Here is a 25,944-nt window from a genome sequence, read left to right on the forward strand (position 1 = left end):
GGTACTTATCCGCCCGGAAGGGAGCGGCGCTGCGCAGGAAGTTGGTGGACTTCATGATGGCAAATCAAGTTGGTGGACGTGACGGCCTTTTTTCAAGTCATGAAGTAGACTGGTAGCCCCTTTCCGCGTTACCAAGTCCTTAACCCCTGGTAGACGGTTGTTTTGTGGTGGTTGGAGGTTTCCTTCTTGTGATATCCCTGAAATCTAGCGAGGAGACACGATGCTCTCCTGCTGGGCTAACAGCTATAGCTGGTGCCCTGGCTGCAATGGCAAGATACTTGTCTAGCACAGACACTGCTCTGTTACTCTCGATCCCTCTAGTGATGAACTTGTCTATGTTCACTGGAGTTCATAAATTATGGTCCTTATCTTATCTGGGACAGCCATCCGATCGATGTACTGTATATGTGGCTGTATGATTACTTAAGCGGACTTCTGCGGCCCACCCCCGAAAACCCCCTGGGTTAAGTCCTGTGTACAGCGCACTATGATTGGGAATGGCATAAATTATAATTATAACTGGTGCCGAAGCGAGCTCTGTCGAGGGTTTTCATTCTCCCTCAACCTGTCTATGACTTGGGGCTGGTATCTTCAATTATATCTTGACCGGGGACAATAGCGCCGTTTGTGAATAAATTTGATTCCGGGATGGCCTCAGATACCCCTGTTGGGCAAGGGCCCGAGCGGCCGCGAGTTGCCTTTCTGGGGCCAGTTGCCTCTTACTCGCATCAGGTATGCCAAGTCAGCCCGTGATGGCTCCAGTTGGGCTTTCTGACCTCCCATGTGTGTGGGCAAATAGGCCACTAAGGCGACCTTCCCGGAAACGGACTGGGAGCTCACCCCGACGGGGACGATCAAAGGTTAGTTAGATAGGGCAGAAGAGTATTTTAATCTCACAGATTGTCGTCGTTCGTCCCATGAAGTGTCTCTATGAGGACCTCACTGATCCTCTCCTGCAATCCCCCGGAACAGAGATTTTCGACGTCGTCCAGTCAGGCGAAGTCGCATATGGCGTCGCTCCCTTTGAGAACTCATCCCACGGGCCCGTCATGTTCACGCTCGACTGCCTCGCGGACCGGCGCGGCGCCTACGGCTCCATCCACGTCTGCGGCGAGATTTACCTGGACGTGCACCACTTCCTCCTGGGCCGGCGCGGGCAGCCCGCCGGCGCCGGCGCCGGCGCCGACGACGACCCCGCCCTCCTGTCGCCGGGGACGTCGACGCCGACGCCCTCGCAGCCTGACCCTCAGCGGCCGCGAGCCCGGCCGCTGAGCGACCTGCGGCACGTGCGGCGCGTCTACTCGCACCCGCAGGCGTTCGGGCAGACGGGCGCGTTCCTGTCGACGTACCTGCGCGGGGTCGACGCCGTCGACGTGAGCAGCACCAGCAGGGCCGCCGAGCTGGCCGCGCGGGACGAGTCTGGCGCCAGCGCCGCCATCGCGGGGGAGATCGCCGCCGAGGCCAACGGCCTGGACGTCCTGGCGAGGTGCATCGAGGACCACGAGAACAACACCACGCGCTTCTTCGTTGTCCAGAGGGGCGTGGGGCCGGGGCCGTCGTTGCCGGACAAGCTGACGTGCGGCGACGAGACCGCCGGTGGAAGGGGCCCAGAAGCGCCCGAGGCGGGAGGATCCGAGGTCCAGCAGCCGCCGCGATACAGGTCCCTGGTCTCGTTCACGGTTCCTACCCGGTCCCCTGGCGCGTTGGCAGACGTGCTGGACTGCTTCAGGAGGTTCCAACTTGACCTGACCAGCATAAATAGCCTGCCGAGCCTCATACAGCCCTTCCAATATCTGTTCTTTGTGGAGTTCGAGGGCAGCAAGTTGGCAGACCCGGATGGCAGGGTGAACGGCGCGTTGGAAGATGTAGCTAAAGTGGCACATAGCTGGAGATGGTTGGGTAGCTGGTCGAACCAGAGGAAGTGATTTTCGGATATGGAAAATGAAATTCATGAAAAGTCTTTGATACCATAACATTATACCCAGGTTGACGACTAAATGCTCTATTCCCCGACACACAGTCTATATGGACGATTCAGCCGGAGGTGACATACAGCTACTACCAGAAAGCAGGGGAGCAAGTAATACAGGTAGAAGTAAAGATCGTGGCTGTATAATGAGCGTGGTGATGTCTAAGCAACATACTAGTCTACACTCAGGGGCAATTTATTGAACTGAAGTCTAAACGAGCGGGAGACGTCTCAAGGATGATAACAGGTGTGCCCAATGCATAATATGGACTATGGATCATTCATTGGTCTCGCGCTCAGTTCCCCAAGAGCGATGGTGGCAGTGCCTTGTCCTTGACCTGCATCATCCCCAGGCTCTACATCTTGCCGCAGTATGCGTAGATGAAGCCGCCCTGCGTGGAACCACTGGTTGTTGGCCTTTCGACTTCTCGTCCCGTCCTCACAGGATCTGCTGATCACGTTAGTCAACCGCACCGAAGGGTAACCCGTCAATGTTCGCACATACCTTCTACTCCGTTGTCCCGAGCCCAAGATGCCGTCATTAAGCCATCATCACAGAGCGAAGCGGGCTGGGGCGGGACACCTGGTGGTTTGGCCGACAGTGAGATGAATCGAAGCCTTTCATCAGTCGACGCTCAGCCAGCGACGTTCTCGGCGAGCTGCGCTGGCGTGGCGGTGGATCATCACCAGATGCCCGCTTCGACGGGGTTACTTGAGCGCTTGGTCCCTCGTTGTCAACGAGGGATTCAAACTGTCAATCTACAGGCTAAGTTAGCGTTTGTGGGCCCCCCAAGGGTTGCCACCCGGCTATCTTACCGTCGTAGTAATCATCATCGTCGTCCAGGTCAGCTAGCTGCTCGAAGTTGACCTTGTACCGAAGGATGCCGCCAATTCCACCGAAGCCTTTGACGAACTGGTTGCCCTCGGTAGACCGATCTGACACAAACTCAAGAGTTGTTCCAAAGTCTTTGTAGTGCTCGGCAATCCATTCTAGGAAGGACTCCTGAGAGACAATCTCCATCTCCTGGCCGGTTTCTTTGTCCATGAACTTGTCTCGGTTGCTAGCCTCCTGTTGCTTGGTGGTGTGAAGAATAATCTCGGCGCCTGCAGAATCCTTGAGCACCCAGCGGTTAATCTCGAGGTTTTCGAAGACAATGAGGGTCTCGACAGCGCCGAGTTCCAGTGCCTTGAGAGTGTCTTCGATACCGTAACAAACACGGCCCGTGTCCTGGCTGATCTCGTCGAAGTACTTGCCAATCAGCTTCTTCTCTTGAATAAACTTGACGTTGCCCAGAGTCTCGGACGACAGTTCAATGGCCTGGTTGAAGCCGTTCTCGCCGCCGTATGAGACGTCCACGACCTTGATGACCTTGGTTTGTAGACGGTTGTCGAACATGTCGGACGCGTTGAGATCGTTCTTGAAATCCGCAGACCCTGCCAAGATGATGCCCGCAACGTTGACCTTGTCGTTGGTGATGAAGTTCTGGACCGCAAGCTCAGAAACCTTGCGGACGTAGTTGTGCCGTTTCTCTTCACGGAGACGGGCGAAACGAAGAGCAGATTGACCACCACGACCGTGCTTCTTGGGTAGATCGACCGAGAACTTGTGGACGACGTCTCGGGTATTGCCGCTCAGGGTGCCAAACAGGGCGCCGTTACCGTCCATAATAATGAACCCGAACTTCTGGTCCGACTCGAGTAGCTCGGCTAGCGCCTCGGTGTGGAACTTGTTGTCGCAGAGGTAGAGGGACGTGTTGATGGGCTTGAAGGGCTCGAAGTCGATGTTGACCTTTCTCTCCTTGCCTTCGGAAGTCAAGATTTCGCCACAGTAGACGACAAGTCCATTGGGCGGGACCTTGTTGTACAGCTTGAGCCTCTGCTGGGTGGACGTGATGGCGGAGAGCACAGACTGCCGGTTGACACGCGACTTGATGTTGGAGGCGGTACCCTGCAGACCACCGTCAGATCCCGTCTTCGGTGAATTTCTCATGGCGAGTTCGTAGGCAGACTCACGTATTCTTCAGCCAACATCTTCGCAGCTCGAGAGACTTGATCCTTGGGCGCTGGTCAAAGTTAGCGTTGTGCCACTGGCAGATCCTCGGCAAAGGGCTTCGCATACGGATAATCAAAGAGATCATGCTGGTTCCGTTTCCTCGAGCAGCTTCAAGCCGCTTGATCAGCTTCTTCACCTTCCATATCTCAATCTGTCGAGCGTTGCCACGTTAGCCTGCTGGTGCTGCCTGTCCTACGGGAAACAGGGAAACTCACGTTCTTCTCCGCCTCGCTTGCCTGCGCGTCACTCATGTTGGGCAGGTGGAACTAGACGCGACCGGAGAGTGTAAGGATGGATTCTCTCTGCTGTCGCTCCTCCTTCACACAGGACCGATGTTGTGTTTCGGAAGGGGGGGCGGAGGGGGAATTGTTTTTCGTGGAGAATGGGGGGGTTGTGGGAGGGAGGGGCTGGAATCCGACCTGAATAATGGTGGGTGAGTCCTTTTTTCGTTCCTTGTAATGATCCACAGGCGAACCGTCATTGGCGCCGAAATTCTGCCCCGAAGGCAAAAAGCTTAGCCACAGCCCCGAAGTTCGGCCTTGTTTGAATGGCCGATGCTGCCCGGCCAATGACGATCGAGATAGCTCCTTGTCGCAAACAGCACTTGACCGCATCAACCAACTCCATTGCCATCCCTCGAGCTATACGGATCTTATTTATTTAGAGCCTTTGGCAAGCCAGAGCCAGAACAGAGCCAGGATGGCATCTTCCATTCCTCTGCAGATTGCAGAGACAATCCAGACCGCACACATCAACCGGGATCCTTCGTCCCAGCACGATATCAACCCCTCGACAGCTGCATCGAGGAAAGAGCCTGTCACACTCGAAGAACATCCCATCAGCGACCTTCACGACGAGGGGATTGACGAGGGTGATGAGGACGAGGATGAAATCCCCTATAGCGTGGTGAGGCCGAAGCGACGGACCTCCCATCTGCCCCCTCTACCAGATCTCCGCTTCGAGCAGAGCTACCTACACAGCATTTCCCAGGCAAGCAGCTGGTGGAGGATAGCGTGGATCACAACGCGGGACCAGGTGGGCAAACGGAGGCTACTACCCGTCGTCACAATCCGCTAACGATATCCAGGTTATGATGCCGTTTGCTCAAGGCATAATATACAATCTCGGGATATGTGGATGGCAGTATTGGAATAGGAATGCCCGCCTGAGCGGCAACACCGTCGGGGCCAAAGTAAGGAGATGGTGGTGGGGCGTCAACAACTGGCCGATATCGTCTGGGACATCGAGGGCTGTGCGGCGGTAATGGCAAGGTCGTCGAGCTGGCAACCAACACTACGAAGGCGTTGGGTCTGGCAGATATACCACACCTACCTAGCCTTTTCAGATTTAAGGCGAGGCGTGGCATATTATTTGCGTCACTGTCATTGTCATTGTAATTGTGATATGGGGGATCAAAAGCTACCTAGAGCCGGTGTGGGAATTAAACCCCCATTGTCCTTCATACAGGTCGATCATGATAGATCATTGCTCTAGAAGCCACACGAAACCATTCCGCTGCTCCTAAAGTCTCGCACACACTAGCCGCTAAATCAGATTGCCAGGCCCTCTCGACCATAAGACCCCTTTTGCATTAAACTTGCCCACATACAGCTGGAAGTGATGCCACGGCGTCGAGTAGCCTACTCTCCGCCCCCGACATCGATAGGTCGTGGTACAGGTGGTGGTTTCTCCGGGCTTTCTCTAAAAGCGAGGGAAGTGGGTTGTCCACGCGACGGGGTCAGAGGGGTGGTGGCAGCGGTTATGGAAGAATCAGTCGCGTGCATATCTGTCGCATGCTTGGTCCCCTTGACAGCAACTGAGATGACCTCGGCCGCCTTCTCCTCGGGTTCGTTGACCGTCGTAGCCTTGGAATCCGGCCCTTCTGTTGACTCCGACTCGTCGGAAACAATTACGTTCCGGTGTACAGGTCGAGAACTCTTGGGTCTCTCGGCCGAGAGAGGCGTTCCAGGGACAATCCTTGCTCTGCCGTCGGTATCAACCGCAGCCTTGATAGGTAGCTTGATGATGAGCTGGGGCTTGGCCGCATCGTCGTCTAGGTCGTCGTCCACATCTACATCCTCCTCAAATTCCTCTTCATCTTCGTCAGACTCGTCAGGAACGTGCTCTTCCTCTTCTTCGTCATCTCCAAAGTCTGGCTCGCTGCCTTCTTCGTCCTCGTCCGACTCGTACTCCTCGCTCTTCCTCTTCTTGGAAGGCCAGCCGTTCAAGCCATGCTTCAGGGCAGCAGATCGCCGGGGTCTCCCGGTCGGTCCGACCGAGTCCCCTTCATCCATGTTGACATCCTCGAGATGAGCATCTCCTTGGACGCTTCCAGAAGCACTCGGTGCGCCGTTGCTGACCGTCTCGACATTAAGCCGAGTTGGTGCCCGGATCTGTCGTCCACTTGCCGTGACAACTGGACCTGCAGGTTCAGCCGGGGTGTGGTTTCTGGTATTGCGAGTCGAGCGTCTCGTCGTCGAGTCGGTGAGGAAATCATCCTCGTCGTCGGAGTAGGTATACTTCATCCGCTTACCCCTCGTACGACCTTCGTAGAGAGAGAACCCTGGCTCTGGGCGCTTAAATTGCTGCTTCCGCATTTGTCGGTATTCGCGGCGTCGTCGTTTCTGGCGATCGAGTTAGATACGTCACGGACTTATTCCTCATGGCAAACCTCTCGACATACCTCTTCCGTAGCCTCAAACCGAGGGATGCTATTGATGATCCTCTTTGCCAGGGCTCTCGCCTTTGGGCCTCCATCGGTCCTCTCGAGCTTCTCGGCAAGGGTCTTGAGCTCGTCGATGGTACCTGCCACGTTCCACCATGTCCTATTCACCCCAGCAGGGTTGCTTTCCCGGTATACCCGAAAGGATGTATCGTCATTGCCCTCGATTAAGTAGTATCTTCGCTTGTCTCCGTCTGATCCCCATGGTTGGACAGAGATTGAGATGTTGAGATCTTCTTCTTGCCGCGACTTGTAGTGCTGGTTCACGTATGCCTTAACCGTGTCTGACGACGAGAGGGTCCAGAGAACGAGAGTCCGTAAGAGCGTCAACTATAACCAAGCATTAGCGACAAGAGTCGGGGTACAGGAGCATAACATGGTGATGCCGTACCCGTTGAACTGGAGTCATGGAACCGAAGGTTGCTCCTCCCGCAAGGGGGTTCTTGTGCTCCCAGTTCTTCGCCCATTGAGCCTTGTGTGTCTGTATAGCCTCTTCGAGCGCGCGATTATAGTGTCCGGGTCTGTTGGTTCCGATACGTCAGCATTGCCATTGCTCGTAAGGCGTGTTCGGGTATGGAGGGCATACTTGACGTCTTGCTTCCGGTTCAGCAGCAGTCCCAACAACGCGCACAAGAACTGCTCGACGCGTTCCCCAGGGACAGTCTCAACCACGTCACGTTCAAGTTCTTGGGGGCCGAAGTTCGCAAGGCTTTTCGGTAGGGCTTCGGTAAAGCGGGCGCGAAACATGATGATGAACTAGGTAGGGCTTTAGTGAGTACAGGTTCGTCCGGGTTGCAACGCGAACTTTCGTGCCACGATCGATCCGAGACGCGACGAAAGGCAGAAACACGTACGGCGATATCTGGATTATCGGCTAGAACATATTCGTGAGGAGGGGAGGGCTCTCTCTTGGGCCGGGGGGGCGTGGCTTCTTTGGGCTCCAGCTCCGGGTTCCTGTCGACCTTGTGGAAGAACTTCAGGATACCGTGCCGACGCTCCAATTGGATATCTGACTCATCGCTGGAAGGAGGAGCAGACAGAGAAGAAATAGATGACAAGTCAGAAGAATCATCATCCGCCATGTTGGGCTGATACGGCGTTGCGTCTGCTCGATGATGTTGGTTGCAGAGACAAGGTGGGAGGCGAAGAATGATGAAAGTTGAGGGAGGTGGTAAGGTGGGTGTGAGCTATCTACTCCCGCAAAAAATTGGCCGCGCACCAAAATCTATGGCACCCAAGAGCCGGACACTCAGAGCTCAGAGAATATGGGGCAGGGAACGTGATAGGTCCAAATAGATATATATTTCACAAGGCGGCTCGCCGTCTATTCCCGCAGCCTCTGGCCGCTTCGGGCTCCCAACCCCTACCTACCTATTCACAAGAGGCCCCGTTTGTCACCATGGTCGGCTTCATTCATGTCGTCTGTCTCTTCCCGGCTCATCGAAAGGCAGCCATGCCGACCAAAAACCCGGCTATTCTTACGCTGGTATTCCCCAACAGAGCCTCTCTTTCCAATCCATATCCCACACTTTCTCCCCCGCGCTTCCTCCAAAAACTCAACTCCTTCTTCGTGCAGTAGCAGGTTCGGAGCGATCAGCTTCGGTGGGCAATTCAGTTCGATAAAGCAGGTGTACTCCGACTGCCATATTATCTCGGAAAGCGACACATCAAAAAAGGCCCCTTGTCCACTGTCTCTGGAAGACCTGACACTTGTATTGGGCATGACCAAGCACAACCAACATGCGTGTAAGAGCATCCAGCAGGTGCAGATGGACCTTTCTCCCAGAACTGTCGCCCTTTCATGATGATCCAGACATCATCAGTCACATGACCAATGCTGGGAATGGGTTTTGTATCGAGGCGTGGTCCGTCAAGCTCAAAGGGGGCTGAGACCAAAAACCTCGGCCAAATTCTTCGAAAATATGAAGGCCTAGGTTCGGGTCCTTGGGGCAAAAATCTTTTTGCAAGCACGGTTGCAACTTTCGATCTGTTTGACGAGTGGTCCCGCCTCGCCTTGGGGGACTCCAACGAAAACGCACCCAAACCCAGCCAGCGCATCCCCAAGGCATGCCTGCGCTCGCAGACTCCCGCAGGGATACTTTTGGGACCAAAACAGACTACATCGCGCCAATTCCACGCTGAATGTCGGCTTTCACACCGCAAAGATGGTCTTGATCACTTGATCAAATTTTGCATTATAGCGGCAAAAAGGGCCGCCGTAAGTATGCGATTCCACTTACCTTGCCCGCACTCAAGAGCTAAGAGCTGTCAAGAACGGGTTTCAAGGCAAATATATGTTGCTGGGTCTCGCAATACCGTCAAGAGCAACAGACAGCGACAGGGCCATGTTCAGGCCCTGATCTCGTGAACAGCGGCCAACTAAAGGACCTATTGTAATCCAGGGTGATCAAGGAACCGGTTGATACTGCCTACTTGATGTTTGGGCACTGATCGCGATGATATTGTGGCAGGTGGGGGATTGGACGCGAATGTGTTGTTCTCTGAGGTGGGCGCCTGGGCGGAGGGAGCATGTGCGGCGAAAATTAAGCCAGCACGTGCACAGTGTGTCAGTTTATACTCGAGGCGTGTTGGACTGTGTTGGAGCCTGCTATGAATTGTCTATTCCCCGGATCGTTCGCCCAGACGAGAGGCAGAGCAATTAAGTTAGACAGTAGAAAGGGAAATAAATTAGTCACTGAAGGCCACTCCGGCTACTGAATTATCGATCAGTTGCAAGAAATTAGGAGTCCACCAGCCTGATGTCGACATTGAAAGACCGTGTTGACAGGTATATATGTACTATAGTAAGGTGACACGGTGGGTCATGTACGATACAGATCACGTGAAAGGCCCATTTCTTCTCTGCCACAACTAGGCCGGATTGGGGAAAGCCCCGCTAGGGCAGTCGCTTCCCTGTGGCTCTTGCTGTGCGTGCCCACAACCTGGATTTCCGGGACCCGAAATTTCAAAATCGTCGTCAAGGTCACTTTTTCGATCCTCTTCAACACCCAAACGAACAGCTCCCCATCCGTAACTTCCAACTTCGCAAGGGGAAGGCAAGATGGGTCGCGTTGTGAGTAATTACCCGTCTCGTTCTGCTCCAGTATTGCAGCTGGGAATTATACGATGCCCTGAGGTCGCCTTGTCGGCGAGGATCCGAAGAGGCTCACAGAGTGACGAACCTCAAGCTAACCCCAATCGCCTCGTAGATTCGAAACCAGCGAAAGGGTGCTGGCAGCATCTTCAAGTCTCACACTCGCCTCCGCATCGCTCCCGCCAAGTTCCGGTCACTGGATTTCGCAGAGCGACATGGATACGTCCGAGGTGTCGTGAAGGATATCCTCCACGAGCCCGGCCGAGGAGCACCTCTTGCCCGAGTCCAGTTCCGGGATTCCTACCGGTTCAAGAAGCACACCGAGTTCTTCATCGCCAACGAGGGAATGTACACTGGCCAATTCATCTACGCCGGAAAGAAGGCAAACCTGACCGTCGGCAACATCCTGCCGCTGTCTTCCATCCCCGAAGGTACCGTTGTGACAAACGTGGAGGAGAAGGCCGGTGACCGAGGCGCTCTCGGCCGTACTTCTGGCAACTATGTGACCATCATTGGCCACAACCCCGACGAGGGCAAGACCAGAATCAAGCTGCCCTCTGGCGCGAAGAAGGTTGTGAGCAACCAGGCGCGAGGCATGATTGGTATTGTTGCTGGTGGTGGCCGGACAGACAAGCCCCTCCTCAGTACGTTGATGATCCCGATTTGGAAATTCGGGACGTGAGGCTTACAAGCGACTACAGAGGCGTCCCGTGCGAAGCATAAGTTCGCCGTCAAGCGCAACAGCTGGCCCAAGACTCGTGGTGTTGCTATGAACCCCGTTGACCATCCTCACGGTGGTGTAAGTAACGGCCTTTTGACAGACAAAGACTTGCATGATCTGACAACGCTCTCCAGGGTAACCATCAACATATCGGCAAGGCCTCCACGATTTCGAGGTACGCTGTCCCCGGTCAGAAGGCGGGTCTTATTGCTGCGAGAAGAACTGGTCTGTTGCGCGGTACCCAGAAGACGAAGGATTAAGGCTTTCAAGGTTCGACATGCTGGGCTGGGGTTCATCGGATTGCATTGGTCTTTGCTTTGTAGGTACGGTACTGCGGAGGCAGGAGGAAAGCATGCTTCCCTTGCCAGTGCTCTGGCCGCAAAGGAATACAAAAAAAGATTCCCAAATTCGACGACGTTTACGGTTCTACGAATTGTGGCCCTCTGGCAGTTCCGAATGGGTTGTACGTACCTGACTTGAGTAATCTTCCAAGGCGCCGTGATAAGCCCTCCTGATCCAAAGTGTGCCGACCGTTTCTCGTACAGCGGCCCCAGCGCTCCGTCTCAGTTACTCCTCCGTCATTTCAATCCTCGCGACGACCCCGGCGTCTCCCATCCCCAAAACGTGACGGCCTCACTCATCAACGTGGGAAGGTGGGCGGGTGTGGCTATTCTTAACCCCTTTGATCTCATTTCCAACCGTGGAGGACAGCAGTGCTGTGCATGGGCGTTTCCCACCAGTCATGGTAAGTTGGTTGGTGCAGGCAACCCCTGGATTGTTGACCAGGTGCGTTTCGCTGGAGGTGTGTATAGAACCCCACCCAGGCGTCCTTAAACGATATGTGTACGGATACTTGTACATATTCAGTCCGCTTCACAAGGTCCTCGCACCACCATCTGTTTCCAGACAACATCATTCATACCCAGGCTACCAGTTCACCAAACTCAGGCGTGGATATGACATCCTGGGATGCCATAGCTGTGGCAACCAACGACGCTGAACGCAATGCATTCTACAGCAAATTCCTCGGCGCAGAGCCTGAAATCGCGGCCTTTGTTGACCACCGCCTGGGCTGGGGCGGAGCCGGAAAGTACAAGGAATGGCTGAAGGGATCGTTTAACCTCAGTGCCGTCATCGAACATTGCGGCAACGGAAATCGTGCTCTCATTCGCTTCCCTATCCCGGGGCGCATATATGAACCGTGAGGGCTGAAAAGGTCGCGAATGAGGCGATGGTTATCGACTATCTTCGTGAACAAACCACCATCCCCGTCCCTCGTGTGCTCTCCTGGGGTTTTGCTGAAGAGAGCCCACAGCAACTCGGGCCTTTCATCATTATGGATTTCGCCGAAGGGGATTGTCTGGCTAGTCTTCTAAAGCAACCGACAGAGAATGACGAGCAGGATATAATCCTCGACCCAGAAATCGACGAAGCAAAGCTCCAATTGGTCTATAACTAAATTGCCGACTACATGCTTCAGCTTTCTCAGCTTACATTCCCTCGTATTGGAGCCATCTCTAAGCACTCTAAGTCAGGCGGATGGGCTGTTAGTGGCAGGCCTCTCACATACAACATGAACGAGCTGGTGACAGTTGCAGGCTACCCTGTTGATGCATTCCCAACTACACCATTTGACTGCGCAAGCGACTCTTTTACGGCAATTGCAAACGAGCACTTGACGCATCTCGAGACCCATCGAAATGTTGCTACCTCTAAGACAGACGCCCAATGGCGGTTCAGCGCCCGCTGCTTCTTCAAAAAGCTGAATCCAAAGCACTGTGTCGATAATACCAGCTTATTCATGCTCTTCTGCGACGATTTGCGGCTCTCCAACATGCTTGCTGATCCTGAGACGCTCCGCATTACTGCTGTGATCGACTTTGAGTTCACAAACGCAATGCCAGCCCAGTTTGCACAAGATCCGCCCTGGTGGCTGTTGTTGGCACCATCAAGTGACTGGTTTGAGGGCAACAAACAGGACGAGTTTATGGAGCTCTTTGTGCCTAGGATGGAGCAGTTCATTCAGGCAGTAGAGTGGGCAGAGGAGAGATCGCCATCATCCAATGATCCACGTCTCTCAGCCCAGATGCGTGATTCGTGGGCTACGGGGCGTTTTTGGTTTAACTACGCCTCGAGAAATAGCCTGGATCTCGACTTCATCTACCATAGGGCACTGCATCCATACGTTTCTGGCCAGGTGGAATTAGACAAGGAGCTGCGTGCCGACATGGCAGAATTCGCGAAGAGGAAAATGGAGCATCTGGCCGAGTACAGGGAGGAGAAGAGGAAGAATGATGCCCGGTCCGAGAAGTGAGAGTCAGGAGCGAAGCGATACAGAGCAACTCACGAACACTTAGTTATTAAACCACAGTGGACGATACCACCTAGATTAACACTGCACTGGAGACTGCCCTTACATGTTGCATGGGAGCCTGCCACCTATTTCCCTCTCTCTTCCAGGTCCTCGTCCCCAGGAACTGCGACGCCTCTGCAGCTCGATATCCGCTCCTAAGAGTCCTTAACTGGCAAGAGTTGCTGAGACTCTAGTGTCAAAATGCAAACCCCAAGTTATGTAGCTAGGGAGATCGGCAAATAGCGGAGCTCAAGGGCGGATGCCGCCACAGAAATCTAACATGAAAGAACGAAACGGAGTGTAAGGTACCTAGGTAGGTATCTAGATATTGCCATGCGTTGTTCAGGCTCAACCCCTCCACAAGAAACAAGGCTGTCCAACATACAAGGAGTTACGTAACAGTGCCAAAGAAGTCGGCAAAACGCTGCTCGAAGGCTCCAACAGTTGGAAGTCAACAACTCGTACTACACATCTAAGTAGGTATCTATTAAAGTAACCTCGTTGGAAGGAAAACCATAGTAACAGGAGTAAATGTAACGAATAAATACGGATATGAGACAAAATCATTGTAGTTTTGGGCCCCCTACTTTGCCGATTAAGTTGGGTGCTCTTACAGCTGTCGGTTGTGTGAAATCACCTGTTTGCAACCCCAAAAGCACGCCCACGCAGTCCAGGCTACAACCTCCATCAACGCTGGTAAGCCACCTTACCTAGCTATCCGAGCATCTCAACATGCTGAAGCCAATCTCCTGCCATGGGGTGCTTGTTAGTACCATCGGCAGAGGCCTAGCACGCCCTCTCGTACAACATGGGCAACTTCGGAGTTTCGGTGGCTCATTCCTGCATGTCAGACCCCCCACCTCCGACTTCACCCCGACCAAGGCCAACCCCACCAAGGCACTTTTCACATCTAAACCCCGCCAGCAACAGAGATATTCAAGCTCAGCAACTGCCAAAAGAGATCAATTGAGCAAGATGGCTGCCACTAAGGAGTACCGTCTCTTCTGCCTGGAGAACCCTCTCCTCGGTAAGACTCACCGCTGCTTCCAACAATGACAACCCAAACTCCCATCCCTTGCTGACCGCCCTCCCCTCACCACCAGACATCCAGGCCTTCGGCAACGAGGCCCTACTCGAGAAGTATGGCCTGAAGGCCAACGATGCCATCCTCGCCGAGGACAAACACCAGGGCATCTTCGAAGACCTGCTCAACAACTACGACGCCAAGCTGATCGCCGGCGGCGCAGCGCAGAACACGGCCCGGGGCGCCCAGTACATGCTCCCGCCCAACAGCGTCGTCTTCGCCGGCGGCGTCGGTGACGACAAGTACGCCGCCATCCTGCACGACGCCGTCAAGCAGGTCGGCCTGCGCGTCGAGTACCGCGTCGACCCCGCCGTGCCCACCGGCCGCTGCGGCGTCGTCATCACCGGCCACAACCGGAGCATGTGCACCGAGCTCGGCGCCGCCAACCACTACGACCTCGAACACCTGAAGAAGCCCGAGGTGTGGGCCCTGGTCGAGGGTGCCGAGGCGTACTATGTGGGCGGCTACCACTTCACCGGTGAGTGACAAACGCCACGGGAAAGAGAAGACAACCCTATCCCCCTTCTTCCCCCTCTCCCAATTGGCCGAAGGGAGGGTGAGGACGCGGAAGGAGGATATATATGCCAGTCCTTGAGAAACCAAGAACACAACTAACTTGACCCCCTTCCCCCGACAGTCTGCCCGCCCGCCATCATGGAACTCTGCAAGCAAGCCGCCGCGGGCAACAAGCCCTTCATCCTCTCCCTATCCGCGCCCTTCATCCCGCAGTTCTTCAAGGAGCCCCTCGACGCGAGCGCCCCCTACTGGGACTACGTGATCGGCAACGAGACCGAGGCCGCCGCCTACGCCGAGTCGCACGGCCTGGGCACCACCGACGTGCGCCAGATTGCCCGCGCCCTCGCCGACCTGCCCAAGGCCAACCCGGCCCGCAAGCGCGTCGCCGTCATCACCCAGGGCACCGAGCCCACCATCGTCGCCGTCCAGGGCGAGGACGGGGTCCGCGAGTTCGCCGTCCACCCCATCGCCAAGGAGGAGATCAACGACACCACCGGCGCCGGCGACGCCTTCGCCGGCGGCTTCTGCGCCGGCATCATCCAGGGCCGGTCCCTTGCCGACGCCGTCGACATGGGCCAGTGGCTGGCAAAGTTGAGCATCAAGGAGTTGGGACCTTCGTAAGTTTTTTTTTTTTTTTTTTTTTTTTTTTTTCACCACCCATCATCACCGCATGTTTCCTTGTTTCGTTTGGTTGTCACAAAAGACTGTTTCTCTGTCTCGATTTTCTTCCTTCTTCTCAAAGAAGAATCGGGTTACGGCTTGTTGTGCCAAGCCCTAGCTAGCTAGCTACGGGGGCCATCCTTCTTCCCCCCCCGAGCCCCCCAACACATCCCCCTTGACGAGCTGTCTCAGCTTCATCATATGAATACACCAATATTGACGTTGTACAAGGTACCCATTCCCCAAGCAGACCTATCAACCCACCTCGAACTAGAGGTTTCCGGAAGCGATGTCCATCCCATCTGTTCAGCAGGTCAGGCGTTCTAAGGATATAGGGGGAAATGCAAAGCAAGGTTTCAACAACGGAAGGTTTTGTCCATTTGGTCGAGGGAGATCTCGTATTGAGTCGAAATTCAACTTCATGATTCCCCCAGGGCCCCGCACATGGGTTCTGAAATCCTCCACAGCAATCTGGCGGGTTTTCCGTAATTGTGCGTATTGTCGCGAAGAAAAAGACGAGAACAAAATCAAATGATGAAGTGATACTCGGACAGGTTCCGGTGACATTGTGCCTTAACTCGCAACGTCTCCTGGCACCGCAATCTCCTCGCAGTTAATCCGGCAGGGAGGATTACCTTGGCAGAACAGAGAGCACTGGGGTGGTCTGAGCCCACCCAGCTGAGAAAGAGTGGCTTCAGCGCTTGAGCTTGTTGTAATCCTCCTCAAGAGCACTATACAGAGTCCGCCAATCGCGAGCTTCAGATTCGGCCACCGAGTCACCCAGCGCGGCTCCCTTCGCAAAGTGCTTCAAGCAGTCCGGGTCATTCTGGCCTGGGAACTGACCATGTCCGTACGGCGCTGGGGCATTGTAGCCATGGCCGTTAGGATAACCAGAGGATTGGGTCGCATTGCTTGATTGAGAATATAGACCCGCATGTGGCCCATACTGTGGCATATCAGAAGCGGCGAAGCCATTAGACTGGTTGGCGTTGCCATGAGGATTTTGCGGAAGGCCCCAGGGACTGTTGACAGGAGGCAAGCTCGAAGTGGTCGCCGAGAATGTCAAAGATGAGAACGGGGCACCCACTGGTGCCATGGCATCATGCATGTGCCTGAGAGCCTGAACCGATGCTGGTCGAGGCTGGCCTGCAAGGCTGAACTGTCCAGGCATATGTGTTCCCTGGTAGTTCCAACCCGCACCAGAATTCCAGGCACTGCTTGAGCCGGCCCCAGCAAGGCTCTGGCGAGATCCATCTTTGAAAATGAGCCCTTGTGTTCCGAGTCCATGATGGGCTGCCTGTTCTGGCGCAGCCCGTTGTTCACCAGAGGCCGACGCCATTGATGTGTAACGTTCCTTGGCCAGAGTAAACGGGTCCTCTAGGCCCTCAAATCCTTGAATCGTGACGCCATGTGCTGTTGACTTTCCGCGGCGGAGCGGAGGAGCGTCATCCCAGGCATGCTGCGAAGCTCCTTCTGGCGGACCAGACTTCTGCGGAGTGGGCGTGTAGAAGTAACCCCAGGGAAGACTGGGGAACGACTTCTTCGTACCCGAGCCGGGACCCGGGCTGACTGCCGCAGCCATTGAACCGAAAACCTCTTTGGCAGTTTCAGAATGCATGCCGTATGAGGTCTCGTCTTTTCCACGAGAGCCTTCCTGTGAGTGGGACTCCGGGGGCGCGAGGAAGTCATTGACAATGCCATACAATTGGCTGTCCATGGCGTACTCGGTGTCCGTGGCCATCTGAGGAAGAGAACTTGCCGCATCCTGGGCAGAACCAGGTAAGTGCTGCGCCGTATGCACGGCAGCAGCAGTCTTGGAACGTGTACCGGAAACAGCCCGTTCCTCACCAGCGTCGATAGAGGTGCCACGAGGGACCGATTCCATACCTGCCGTAATGGGCGATGCCTGAAGTTTGCTGAGCATAGTAGCCAAGTCTCCAATGGCTGGTTCAGGGTCGCCGGGGTCGGAAACTCCCATATGACCACCGCCAATTGTTCCTGTCTTCCCCTCCTCCAGAAAGATGACCTGCGTCAGCTCGCGAGACCCCTTATTGACCTGGGACATGGCGAAGGGGAACACAGCGTCTTCCGCCAAAGCCATGGCGCAGGCGACAATGTCCAGGGCTCGAGTGAAAGAGACATCATCGGGTTTGATGTTCAGTCTGCCCAACTCTTCGGCCCGCGGCTTCTGGGTGCGCTTGAAGGGGTCGATGCACAGCCGGCAAGCAGCAGGGAGGCCAGGGTCGTCAAGGCACTTCAAGCCAAGAGTCTGAATGTCTTCTGGAAGGAGATACGGCGCCGTCGTACCGACGTTCGTACTGTCGTCGAGCAGCTCAAAGAGACCCGATAGGGCTTGGCTGAGAGTCTTGTACATGTCCCCAACGTGCGGCTCAAGGTGTGCCTGGAACTGTACGATGTCTGCGCTATAGGCACACAACCAGGTCATATAGACACGGAGGAGTGGTAGGCCGGCACCAAGTGCGGTGCTGAACTTGTCGCGGCTGCCGTCGGCAACTCTGGTTCCGTCCTCATCATTTGCGACCTCTGGTTGCCGATTAATGAGATCCACGAGTTCCGCTCTGATGACTCGTGCAATGACGTGAATAGTCCGAACATTGAAGCCAAGGACAAATTGGCAAGACCGAGAGCCGGTGGCTGTCCATTCAGCTGCGAAGGATTAGTAGGATGCACAACCAAAATAAACGAGGGGCAATCTTACCCTTGATCTTCTCCTCGGCGACTTGATAGGCGCAGATATTGATCAGAACCATCTTCAGCAGAGTTGGGCCGAAATCATCAGCCTTCAAGGCCATTCTAAAGCGGTGAAGGACTTCTTCCTCCAGTTCGGCACGTTGGGTGAAGTCCTCTCCTCGGTGGAAGTAAGCGTGGAGCCGGACAAACCAGGCCGTGAAAGCATCGAAAGGACTGTGAGCCCTCGGCGTGGCCGGACGGAGAAGGTCTCGGAACTCTACGTCAAGGTTACTCTTGGCATTGGGGTGCGGTTTCGCAGCGGCCAGAGCGCGGTAGAAATGGTAGACAATCTCCACATGCTTTTTCTGCTCGAGGAAAATCAGGCCCATCTGATGGTAGCCATATCCCGAGTCCGGCATCAGGTCGTTAGCAAGGCTATAGTAGGTGAGGGAGCTCTCAAAGTTGCGGCCATGGGGTCGGACGAGACTCCGATATCTGGAGAGGTCCCCCATGTACGTGAGGGTAAGGTGGCACGAAGAGATGACAGGATGGCGGATTCCAGCTGCAACTGGATCGATACGATCCTCCTCCGGGATCGACATCCTGTCCAGCTCAGCACCTTGGACGATGCGCTGAAGCTCCGGCATGATATAGCGGGCGCACAGGCGCTGCATGTAGCCTTTGTAGAAGAATTGGGAAACTTTGAGGTAGCCGAGGTAGAGCTTCTCGACCTTGCGCTTGAGCACGACCTGCTGCGGAGTGAATTTGTTCAGCAGCTTCCGATATGTCGAGTTCAGAAAGATATGGGTCTGCCAAAGGGCGACCTCGACTTTCTCGTCGGCGGCATACTGAATATCAAACCACAGGGTCTCGATGCAGGCCAGGCGGTAGCTAAGAGGGGTCTTAGTAAAGTGAAGGTGACGGGGAGGGGGGAAATGCTGGGCGCAACGGTTGAGCACGCACCTTGCCATCAGGTTATCCACGTCCTTGAGGCGATCGAGTCCACTTCCATCGGCACCTGACTTCTCAATTTGATCGATGACCTTGAGCACTGCGCGGCGCATTCTCTGGGCGATACTGTCGAGGATAATTAGCGATGTCTTCACCCACGCCTTGGATGTGATGGAAACGCGGGTTGTCGCCTCTGTACCAGACGGCGCAGGTCTCACAGGACGAGTACGGAAAATAAAAATAAAATCGACGCGATCAATCGGCAAGGGGGAAATGGCAGGTATACGTACGCCCAGGCTTCGCTAGCGGTTGCAACCATCGTTGCGATGCGAAGATTTCGAGGATCAGTATGCGCGAGCCCAAGTTGTCGTTCTTTGCGAAAGAAACTTCCGGCCTGGGCCTTTGTCAAGAAGTTTGCTCACACGGATTTGAAGAAGATCTGTGGTTTCGACTTGACTCCATAACTTGGTGGGCTATTTATCGATCGAGCAACGCGAAGGGTGCTTCTCGAGAGGGACGAGGATGCGGCTGTTGCGGCTGGTGAAGGACACATTTGCGGAAAGAATATGAATATCCGGAAGCTTCCGAACAAAGTAAAAATACAATGGCCATAAACTCTCATCAATAAGATGCGATTGTGTGTCAAGGCGATAACCGGAGAAGCTATTCGTAACTTCGGTCGTGAAGTTTAAATGGAGAATGGGTCCAGCCCCTCTATGCCAGAAAGCTAAAAGATGTGTGGAGGCAAGGCGTCCAATGACAAAGCCATGCTAGGTTCAAACAAACAATTCATGGTTCGTGCACAATCTGCAGCCCACATCCCACCATGCCCACTTACACTTTACACCGCTCAACATGTGGCTACACTATAGGCGGATGGGACCCTGTGCCCCCTCACCAAGCCAGGCAGTTGAAACTCGTCGAGAGTATCAAATGTCTTCCCACCTACCTAACTTACCTATCTTCTTGGTTGATCGTGGTTGAATAACCCGATTCTCAAAAATCGGAAATCACTAGCCCACGCCATCACACCTGGCTCTCTCATCTCATGCGCCTGACATCATCGATCGTTACAGCTGCCAAGTGCTAACCTTGTCGGCCGAGATCCAAGCCATTGAACTCAAACAACCACCATTTAAAAAGTAACTTGCCCCAGCTTATTTCCGAATCAAGATGAAGCGCTCACGCGAGCCCGAGGAAGAAGCAGAGCCAAACACTCCCACTAGTGATCTCGGACCTGCGAGCCGAGAGGGCAGCCAGCCAGCCTCAAAAGTCGTTGGGCTTGACCCAGCCGAGAACAGCTCCCGTTCCGGCGTCGCGATGAGGTGCTCCCTTCCTCCGCATACGGAGGTGCTCGTTTTCAGGACATACGATGAGTTTGAGACTCATTATAACACTTCCCATACGAACAGATGTCTCGAGTGCAAAAAGAGTTTCCCTTCACAATACCTCCTCGACCTACACCACGAGGAGTGTCATGACGCCTTTTCTGCGGTGAGACGAGAAAAGGGTGAGCACACGGTGAGTTAAAATCGACATATACGAAATAGGATTACGAAAAAGGACCTGACATGTCGAACAGTACTCCTGCTTCGTGGAAGGCTGTGAGAGAAAATGCAGAACGCCACAGAAGCGACGGATGCACCTGATCGATAAGCACATGTACCCGAAGAATTATTTCTTTGCAGTCACCAGAGATGGGATAGAGGGACGTCGGTCAATGTTACTCGAGGGTGGCCACAGGCGTCGGAGGTCCAGCATCGCGACGAAGGACTCGCGCAGAAGGTCCCTCATTGGCGCAGAGATGGCGGATGAAAGTTCCTCGGCTGATGGTGAATCCTCGGTCAGGCCTCAGGGGGCGGGAGACGACGCAAGGGCCCGTCGCGACGTTGAGATGGACGACCTGACAGGAGCAATGTCGGCACTACAGTTCATCCCCACGAGTGTCCGATTTGGCCGCGGTAGGGGGAAAGTTGGCTTCCAGAAAAGGTAGCGTGGGATGGAGCGTTTTGATGACCATGACTTGATGAGCATGAGGGAAATGCCTTGAAAATTTGGGGAACTGGAAACCCGGTGGTTATGAATACAGAATTTTGTCGTTTGACGACGGCCCCAAATACCCTACTCAATAACATGCTGGTATTTTTTCCACGGGGATAGAGAGTCTTGCTCCATGGTCCCATGCAAAAATGCCCCCAAACGAGAGCGCCATAACTCCGATGCAGGCCGGTCTCAAGTCTCAACCTCATCCCCCTCGCCATCCGGGGAACAAACTGTCCGATATTGCCTCAAGAACTCCATATATTCGTCCAAGTCCATTTTAATCGCTTGAGGCACATCCTCTGCAGCCACAGCTGACGCACTGGATGTCCTGGTCGTTCTTGAGCTCCGCTCTGGGAACCCGACAGATGCAGGTCGAGTTGAAGTTTGTCTCCTTCGTCTGGACACATCTAAGACAGCAAAGCTAGAGAAAAACATCAGCACAGAGGCCCATAACTTCGGGGAACAGATATCGGATTACTGACCTTCTCATAACCCTGTTTCTTCCACTTCGCGATCAACATGGCGTCCGCGTAGCCGTTCTTCAAGAGCCACTCGTAAAGTTGCTTGCTGATAGCCTCCTTCTCATAGTAAAGCTCATATATGTACCGACTGCGCCTATGCGAGATCTGGAACACCGGCCACTGCGCCTGGTGCTTGGGAGCGTTATCAGTGGGAGTGTTTTGGGCGTCCTTCATCTGGTTGCTGAAAATGAGGAGGTCTTCTTCGAGATCGCTGAAGCCCTCCGGCGGAGCCTTCCGCTTGGAAGCAGGCCGTACCGCAGGCATGATAAAGGCTTCTTTCGCACAGCCCCGAACTAGACTGCAGCCCGGTTGAAAGGGATGAATGTTGGTGTGGAAATGCTGCAGTTAAATGGTAGTAGGCATCTAGATTCTAGGTGGGGAACAGAGGGGCAAGGCTGAAGAAATCCAAGACCTTTCCTTGCCTTGATGTGATGACTAACTAATAATTAAAGGTGTGGCGGTGCACTATGAATGGGGGCCGAGCTCCAGGACCTTGCCGTAATTCTGACATGCTCGACAACGTCAACTGTTGAACGGAAGCAACGAACCACAACGCTATACGGCCGCAATGGCGATCACACCCACTCAATTTGCGGTCAAGACGCGGCAGTGTTAGTATGCTCCTACCACTCTGGTGTAGCTCAGAGTCTAACTAGTTACAGCGACCAATTGGGCCGACGGGCAGAGGAGAGTCCTCGCAGCATATCGAGAATGGATCCGAGCCGTACGTGGCCCCAACCTGTTTTCCTCCTTCAGGCTATCATGCGAGGCATATTTTTGTGTGCCCAGGAATCCACGGAGGGGTCACTACGATTGTGCTGACCGGATACCGTGAGATAGGCACCCGAGATGCAGACGATGTACTCGATTCCCCTCCCCGTCTCCGCCATCCGCACGCGGATACGACAAGAATTCGAGAGGTACAGATACGTCAACAAGCTGTCGGTTGTTGATGTTCTCCTTTTCCAGGGCCACGCCGATTATCAGGTAATCTCGTCTCAGCATTTTCCCCGAGGAACACGCCTGAGCGACTGAAACGCTGTGGGCAACGACGACAAAGACCATGGGGGCAGGACAAGTCTCGACACATGAGCTGACAACAGATCGCCTAGGAAACGATGAACTATTGGCGCCAGACCAACCATATCATGTCGTATTTCAAGGAAGAGACCTTTAGGGGCGCTAAGAGGCTACCGTCCAACTTCATGACTGGGTTCTTGGAGGTGAGTCCCAATGCAATATTATACGCGCATTTTCGGTTTTCTGATGATAGTAGGGTCGCAACTAAAATGGGGATATCGAGGCCTGTTGAGCCACAATTGTACATAGGCTATCAAAACCTCCAAATGCAAGCCCTTGGCCATTCTACTGTATCGCGCCAGACGCCATTTCTATGCTGTGTTTTGCCCGTGGAGGCCATCATGACATCGTATTTGTGAAATCTTCTCGCGCTGCCCAGAACTTCGTTGCCACCACGTCACATAGCTCCTGCACATCTTTCAGGCCCTTCTCGAGAGCCTCGATAGCAGTTGTGCCTTCTACATGCCTGTTAGTGTGCCACCTCCGGGTAGGTTCAGAGGCCGATTCAACCAACCGTAGGTCTGGATCCTAATGTTCATCTTTGGCTCTGAGGGATGGGGGATCGCGTAGGCACAGAATTCCACATCCGGGCTTTATGAAGCTGTCAGTATCGGAGCATGGCCAAAGCATTCCGCTCACAGCTAACTCACTTTTTCATGATGATATAGCGCAGCGCATTGCCCAAAGTGTGACCTTCATCAAGGAACTCGAACGAGGCTGCCGTCGGGGTTGAACCAGGTAGCTGGTGCATGTTTAGTCTCCAGAGTCCCCAGTCGGTAGAGGACGAGGGGACTCACAAGTTTGACCCGCTGGACCTCCTCCTCCTCCTCTGCATAGTCATCTGCATATTCTCCTTCCGCGGCCTCATCGGCCTGTTCAGCCTCCTCAGCCTCGTCTACAGCCGGCTGGTGAGATGGAGGGGCATCCTCCATGCTCGCATCCACTGAAGGATCCACACTTCTTGATTTTGTAGGCATTTTGGGGTTTGAGTCGTCCGGCGTTTGAATGATATTCAAAAACCAGTCCCAGCGTTAAAGTATATGACGAGAGTTTCTCAGCCTAGTAAAATCTGTCAATCAATCAGTTTTGTCGGTAGCCTTGTGAAATCTGCAAGACGTAGGGCGGCCCGACCAGGGCCAGGAAAAATTTTCCCCACCGACCCTTCGATGTAGCGGGGGGGGGTTTCTGGGACCCCATCGAAGCTTACTTCTAACCAGATACACCATGTGTACGGGCAGTTACCTCACCTCTCAACTTGGTGGAGGGTGTAATCTGTCCCCATTCATGTGGCGACTTGGACGTTTCGTACGATATGCTTGATGTGCATGCTTTCCAGGCGTGTTCACTTCCATGATACCTACAATATCTCCAAGGCGGCTAAGATGTGTGTGTAGCTTTAGGCGCCTGGGAAGCGCGATCACCACATTATGATCGGATTGCTGGCCCAATTGTAGGGAGCCGAGAACTATAGGACTCGGGTATTCAGAGTCTGAGTTGGCTGATCGAGAGGGTTTCTCTCGATCATTAAGTATGGTATGTACCTGGGGTTCAATCGATGGCACTGGCGCGCGGCAAGGTGCAGCTGCAAGAGACAGAATCTTGGGGGCATGCATAGCTTCGACCAGTAGTGTTGGTTCGCTTATAGCTTTGGGTGTCTGTAGGCTCACCAGGCTCACCAGGCTCACCTGGCATCACCCCACCTCGCAATTGAAAAGGCTGCCAACATTTGAATATGCTTCCCGACAAAGTAGGTACCCGTATGTACTGTACCAAGAAATTAACGCCGCGAGGCGCGTTCGTGTCTGCAAGGACGCGTTTTTGGAGGCAGGGATGTGATGCTCCCAACGAAGCAAGTTTATCATCCGATCCCTCTACGTGGATACCATTGGACCTTTCCATTACTTCCACGTTGTGGGTATGTGTATGTACCTGCAGCTCCGTATCGAATTCATCTGAAGTGCGGATTGGGACAATGCACACGATCCCGTCAAAGCGCAAACGAAACGAATCCCTCACTTGGGGCGACGTGGTAAATTCTTGCCCTGTCGAGGGGGTCTGTGAGACTCTGAGCCTGCGGATCTTGTCCAAGGATGCGGTCAGTGATTGGGCCTCGCATGTTTCAAACCAGCTGTCGTCTGATTTGCTGGGGGCGGGAGATCCTAAAACGACCAGGGTTGTGTGTCATGGCTTGCAGCAAAAAACGGTGGGTGTGCGGTGGGTGGGCGATACTGCCCGCAACGCCGAGCGAGGTTTAATTGGGAAGGACTGGTGAAAAGAAACATCCCACAGAGGCACGGAGCTTTCATCCAGTTCTGATGTTCCGCAGATCCATCCATGAAGCCGCCCCTGGTGACAGGCAAACAGCGTCGAGGTCTCGGCACTAATTATCTAGTACCTATTCCTACTACCGTGCCTATGGACCTTACCTGTCTGCCGAGACTGAGGAGTGTAGTACATACCAGTCCGTGCTGATGCACCTTAATCGTCCCAATTCGATTGCTGAAGCCAGAAAGCGCCGCCATCGACCTTCAACTTTTGACTAGACGGAGTCGCGGAGGGGAGAGGGAGGAGGCTAAATCGTTTGATGCCAGATTCCATTCAATGGACAATATTCAAAGCCCAGATACTGTCCCAAAATAAAGCAGGTATGTTAGGTTCTGACACCTGCGTAGGTAATTCAAACTTAAGCTTCTGAGTCAAAAGGGATCCTTGGATCGTCAGGGACCTTGTCAAGCCAGCCCAGCCACTAACCCGGCTTTCCCTTTGTTTTTTTCCCTAAAACTTTGGCGGGTCGACATGACAGGAGTGACAGGCATGGTGAAAATCTTAGAGGGTCACAAGATGCTACCGTGAGATATAAATGGGAGTTCTGATACTTCCCCAATCTATCTGCTGGGCCGCCAAAATACATAACCATGCCCACACAAATCATGTATTCCGGCAAATCTAAGCGGGCGGGTGGTCCATTGGACGAAGAAGGACACCGCCAGAGCAGGCACGCCACGAATAGATGCATAGATGCTTTTGAAGCCAGGTAGCCAGACTTGACGTTCGGGAGCAAATTGCATTCGTTACTGACTTGTTTTACCACCCTCTCTCCCATACAAACCCATACAGCCCAGAATGAGTGCCTCCGAACCCGAAATATTGCTCTCCTATTGATCCTGTCTCATCCAGCGAGGGCAAAGGGCTGGTGCTCCTCTGCAAACATTCTGCGCCGAGCAGGGACAAGGGCCAATCGGATACAAGAGGAACTGGACCACTGCACGGCTTCAGCGCTGGCTGGCCAGGCTAGTATCAATGTAAAACACTCCATGTACGGAGCTTAAGCGCGGGCCCCGCCGCCCCCCCTCTCTTCTGACCACTAGTGGGAAAATGGAGGCTGCGAGGTAGCTTTTTCGACCCTTGGAGGCTTGGAGTGCCGTCGATACGGGCCCTTTTGGCGGGTCACTCGACCCAGGGGCGATACAAGGCGATACAAGATCG

General features: G+C 54.1%; 14 protein-coding genes across 14 annotated transcripts; 8 read left to right on the forward strand and 6 right to left on the reverse strand.

The window, feature by feature from the left end:
• The first annotated feature begins 328 nt into the window (after positions 1–328).
• Positions 329–2,108, forward strand: QBC33DRAFT_617135 (prephenate dehydratase). Its single transcript, XM_060432677.1, has 3 exons — positions 329–732; positions 800–860; positions 973–2,108. Exons 1-3 carry the CDS (start codon positions 649–651, stop codon positions 1,923–1,925), a joined length of 1,098 nt encoding a protein of 365 aa, XP_060286003.1. The 5' UTR covers positions 329–648; the 3' UTR covers positions 1,926–2,108.
• A 549-nt stretch (positions 2,109–2,657) lies between these two features.
• On the reverse strand, positions 2,658–4,497 carry QBC33DRAFT_297517 (uncharacterized protein). Its single transcript, XM_060423387.1, has 4 exons — positions 4,238–4,497; positions 4,089–4,173; positions 3,983–4,032; positions 2,658–3,917 (listed from the first exon to the last, which is right to left on the reverse strand). Exons 1-4 carry the CDS (start codon positions 4,271–4,273, stop codon positions 2,736–2,738), a joined length of 1,353 nt encoding a protein of 450 aa, XP_060286004.1. The 5' UTR covers positions 4,274–4,497; the 3' UTR covers positions 2,658–2,735.
• Positions 4,498–4,583: 86 nt separating this feature from the next.
• On the forward strand, positions 4,584–5,555 carry QBC33DRAFT_529129 (uncharacterized protein). Its single transcript, XM_060427118.1, has 2 exons — positions 4,584–5,057; positions 5,110–5,555. The coding sequence occupies exons 1-2, from the start codon at positions 4,722–4,724 to the stop codon at positions 5,284–5,286; spliced, it is 513 nt and encodes a 170-aa protein (XP_060286005.1). The 5' UTR covers positions 4,584–4,721; the 3' UTR covers positions 5,287–5,555.
• Positions 5,556–5,662: 107 nt separating this feature from the next.
• On the reverse strand, positions 5,663–7,826 carry QBC33DRAFT_446661 (uncharacterized protein; the record flags this gene model as incomplete). The annotated part of the gene is made up of 5 exons (XM_060424391.1): positions 5,663–6,646; positions 6,706–7,074; positions 7,136–7,265; positions 7,331–7,500; positions 7,575–7,826. The coding sequence occupies 5 exons, from the start codon at positions 7,824–7,826 to the stop codon at positions 5,663–5,665; spliced, it is 1,905 nt and encodes a 634-aa protein (XP_060286006.1).
• A 1,894-nt stretch (positions 7,827–9,720) lies between these two features.
• On the forward strand, positions 9,721–11,268 carry QBC33DRAFT_529134 (60S ribosomal protein L2). The gene is made up of 4 exons (XM_060427119.1): positions 9,721–9,817; positions 9,954–10,482; positions 10,540–10,637; positions 10,694–11,268. The coding sequence occupies exons 1-4, from the start codon at positions 9,806–9,808 to the stop codon at positions 10,817–10,819; spliced, it is 765 nt and encodes a 254-aa protein (XP_060286007.1). The 5' UTR covers positions 9,721–9,805; the 3' UTR covers positions 10,820–11,268.
• A 63-nt stretch (positions 11,269–11,331) lies between these two features.
• QBC33DRAFT_529138 (uncharacterized protein) lies at positions 11,332–11,928 on the forward strand. The gene has a single exon (XM_060427120.1). It carries the CDS (start codon positions 11,399–11,401, stop codon positions 11,762–11,764), a length of 366 nt encoding a protein of 121 aa, XP_060286008.1. The 5' UTR covers positions 11,332–11,398; the 3' UTR covers positions 11,765–11,928.
• QBC33DRAFT_529139 (uncharacterized protein) lies at positions 11,760–13,222 on the forward strand. The gene has a single exon (XM_060427121.1). It carries the CDS (start codon positions 12,031–12,033, stop codon positions 12,871–12,873), a length of 843 nt encoding a protein of 280 aa, XP_060286009.1. The 5' UTR covers positions 11,760–12,030; the 3' UTR covers positions 12,874–13,222.
• Positions 12,772–13,681, reverse strand: QBC33DRAFT_529141 (uncharacterized protein). The gene has a single exon (XM_060427122.1). The coding sequence runs from the start codon at positions 13,477–13,479 to the stop codon at positions 13,261–13,263; it is 219 nt and encodes a 72-aa protein (XP_060286010.1). The 5' UTR covers positions 13,480–13,681; the 3' UTR covers positions 12,772–13,260.
• Positions 13,682–13,887: 206 nt separating this feature from the next.
• Positions 13,888–15,446, forward strand: QBC33DRAFT_576373 (Ribokinase-like protein; the record flags this gene model as incomplete). The annotated part of the gene is made up of 4 exons (XM_060430906.1): positions 13,888–13,939; positions 14,016–14,474; positions 14,634–15,129; positions 15,404–15,446. 4 exons carry the CDS (start codon positions 13,888–13,890, stop codon positions 15,444–15,446), a joined length of 1,050 nt encoding a protein of 349 aa, XP_060286011.1.
• A 420-nt stretch (positions 15,447–15,866) lies between these two features.
• QBC33DRAFT_512480 (uncharacterized protein) lies at positions 15,867–19,133 on the reverse strand (the record flags this gene model as incomplete). The annotated part of the gene is made up of 4 exons (XM_060425911.1): positions 15,867–17,839; positions 17,892–18,754; positions 18,827–18,940; positions 19,105–19,133. The coding sequence occupies 4 exons, from the start codon at positions 19,131–19,133 to the stop codon at positions 15,867–15,869; spliced, it is 2,979 nt and encodes a 992-aa protein (XP_060286012.1).
• A 508-nt stretch (positions 19,134–19,641) lies between these two features.
• On the forward strand, positions 19,642–21,033 carry QBC33DRAFT_529147 (uncharacterized protein). Its single transcript, XM_060427123.1, has 2 exons — positions 19,642–20,335; positions 20,397–21,033. The coding sequence occupies exons 1-2, from the start codon at positions 19,988–19,990 to the stop codon at positions 20,805–20,807; spliced, it is 759 nt and encodes a 252-aa protein (XP_060286013.1). The 5' UTR covers positions 19,642–19,987; the 3' UTR covers positions 20,808–21,033.
• On the reverse strand, positions 20,848–21,766 carry QBC33DRAFT_529152 (Pre-mRNA-splicing factor cwf14). The gene is made up of 2 exons (XM_060427124.1): positions 21,340–21,766; positions 20,848–21,278 (listed from the first exon to the last, which is right to left on the reverse strand). Exons 1-2 carry the CDS (start codon positions 21,640–21,642, stop codon positions 21,135–21,137), a joined length of 447 nt encoding a protein of 148 aa, XP_060286014.1. The 5' UTR covers positions 21,643–21,766; the 3' UTR covers positions 20,848–21,134.
• Positions 21,767–21,889: 123 nt separating this feature from the next.
• On the forward strand, positions 21,890–22,745 carry QBC33DRAFT_529156 (uncharacterized protein). Its single transcript, XM_060427125.1, has 5 exons — positions 21,890–21,989; positions 22,041–22,102; positions 22,219–22,365; positions 22,491–22,601; positions 22,655–22,745. The coding sequence occupies exons 1-5, from the start codon at positions 21,947–21,949 to the stop codon at positions 22,664–22,666; spliced, it is 375 nt and encodes a 124-aa protein (XP_060286015.1). The 5' UTR covers positions 21,890–21,946; the 3' UTR covers positions 22,667–22,745.
• A 52-nt stretch (positions 22,746–22,797) lies between these two features.
• QBC33DRAFT_556227 (DNA-directed RNA polymerase) lies at positions 22,798–23,435 on the reverse strand (the record flags this gene model as incomplete). Its single annotated transcript, XM_060429704.1, has 4 exons — positions 22,798–22,916; positions 22,973–23,049; positions 23,109–23,200; positions 23,256–23,435. 4 exons carry the CDS (start codon positions 23,433–23,435, stop codon positions 22,798–22,800), a joined length of 468 nt encoding a protein of 155 aa, XP_060286016.1.
• Between the last annotated feature and the right edge of the window lie 2,509 nt (positions 23,436–25,944).

The sequence above is a fragment of the Phialemonium atrogriseum genome (assembly GCF_030411735.1).
Source record: "Phialemonium atrogriseum strain 8032-3 unplaced genomic scaffold QBC33scaffold_5, whole genome shotgun sequence".
Classification (NCBI taxonomy): domain Eukaryota; kingdom Fungi; phylum Ascomycota; class Sordariomycetes; order Cephalothecales; family Cephalothecaceae; genus Phialemonium; species Phialemonium atrogriseum.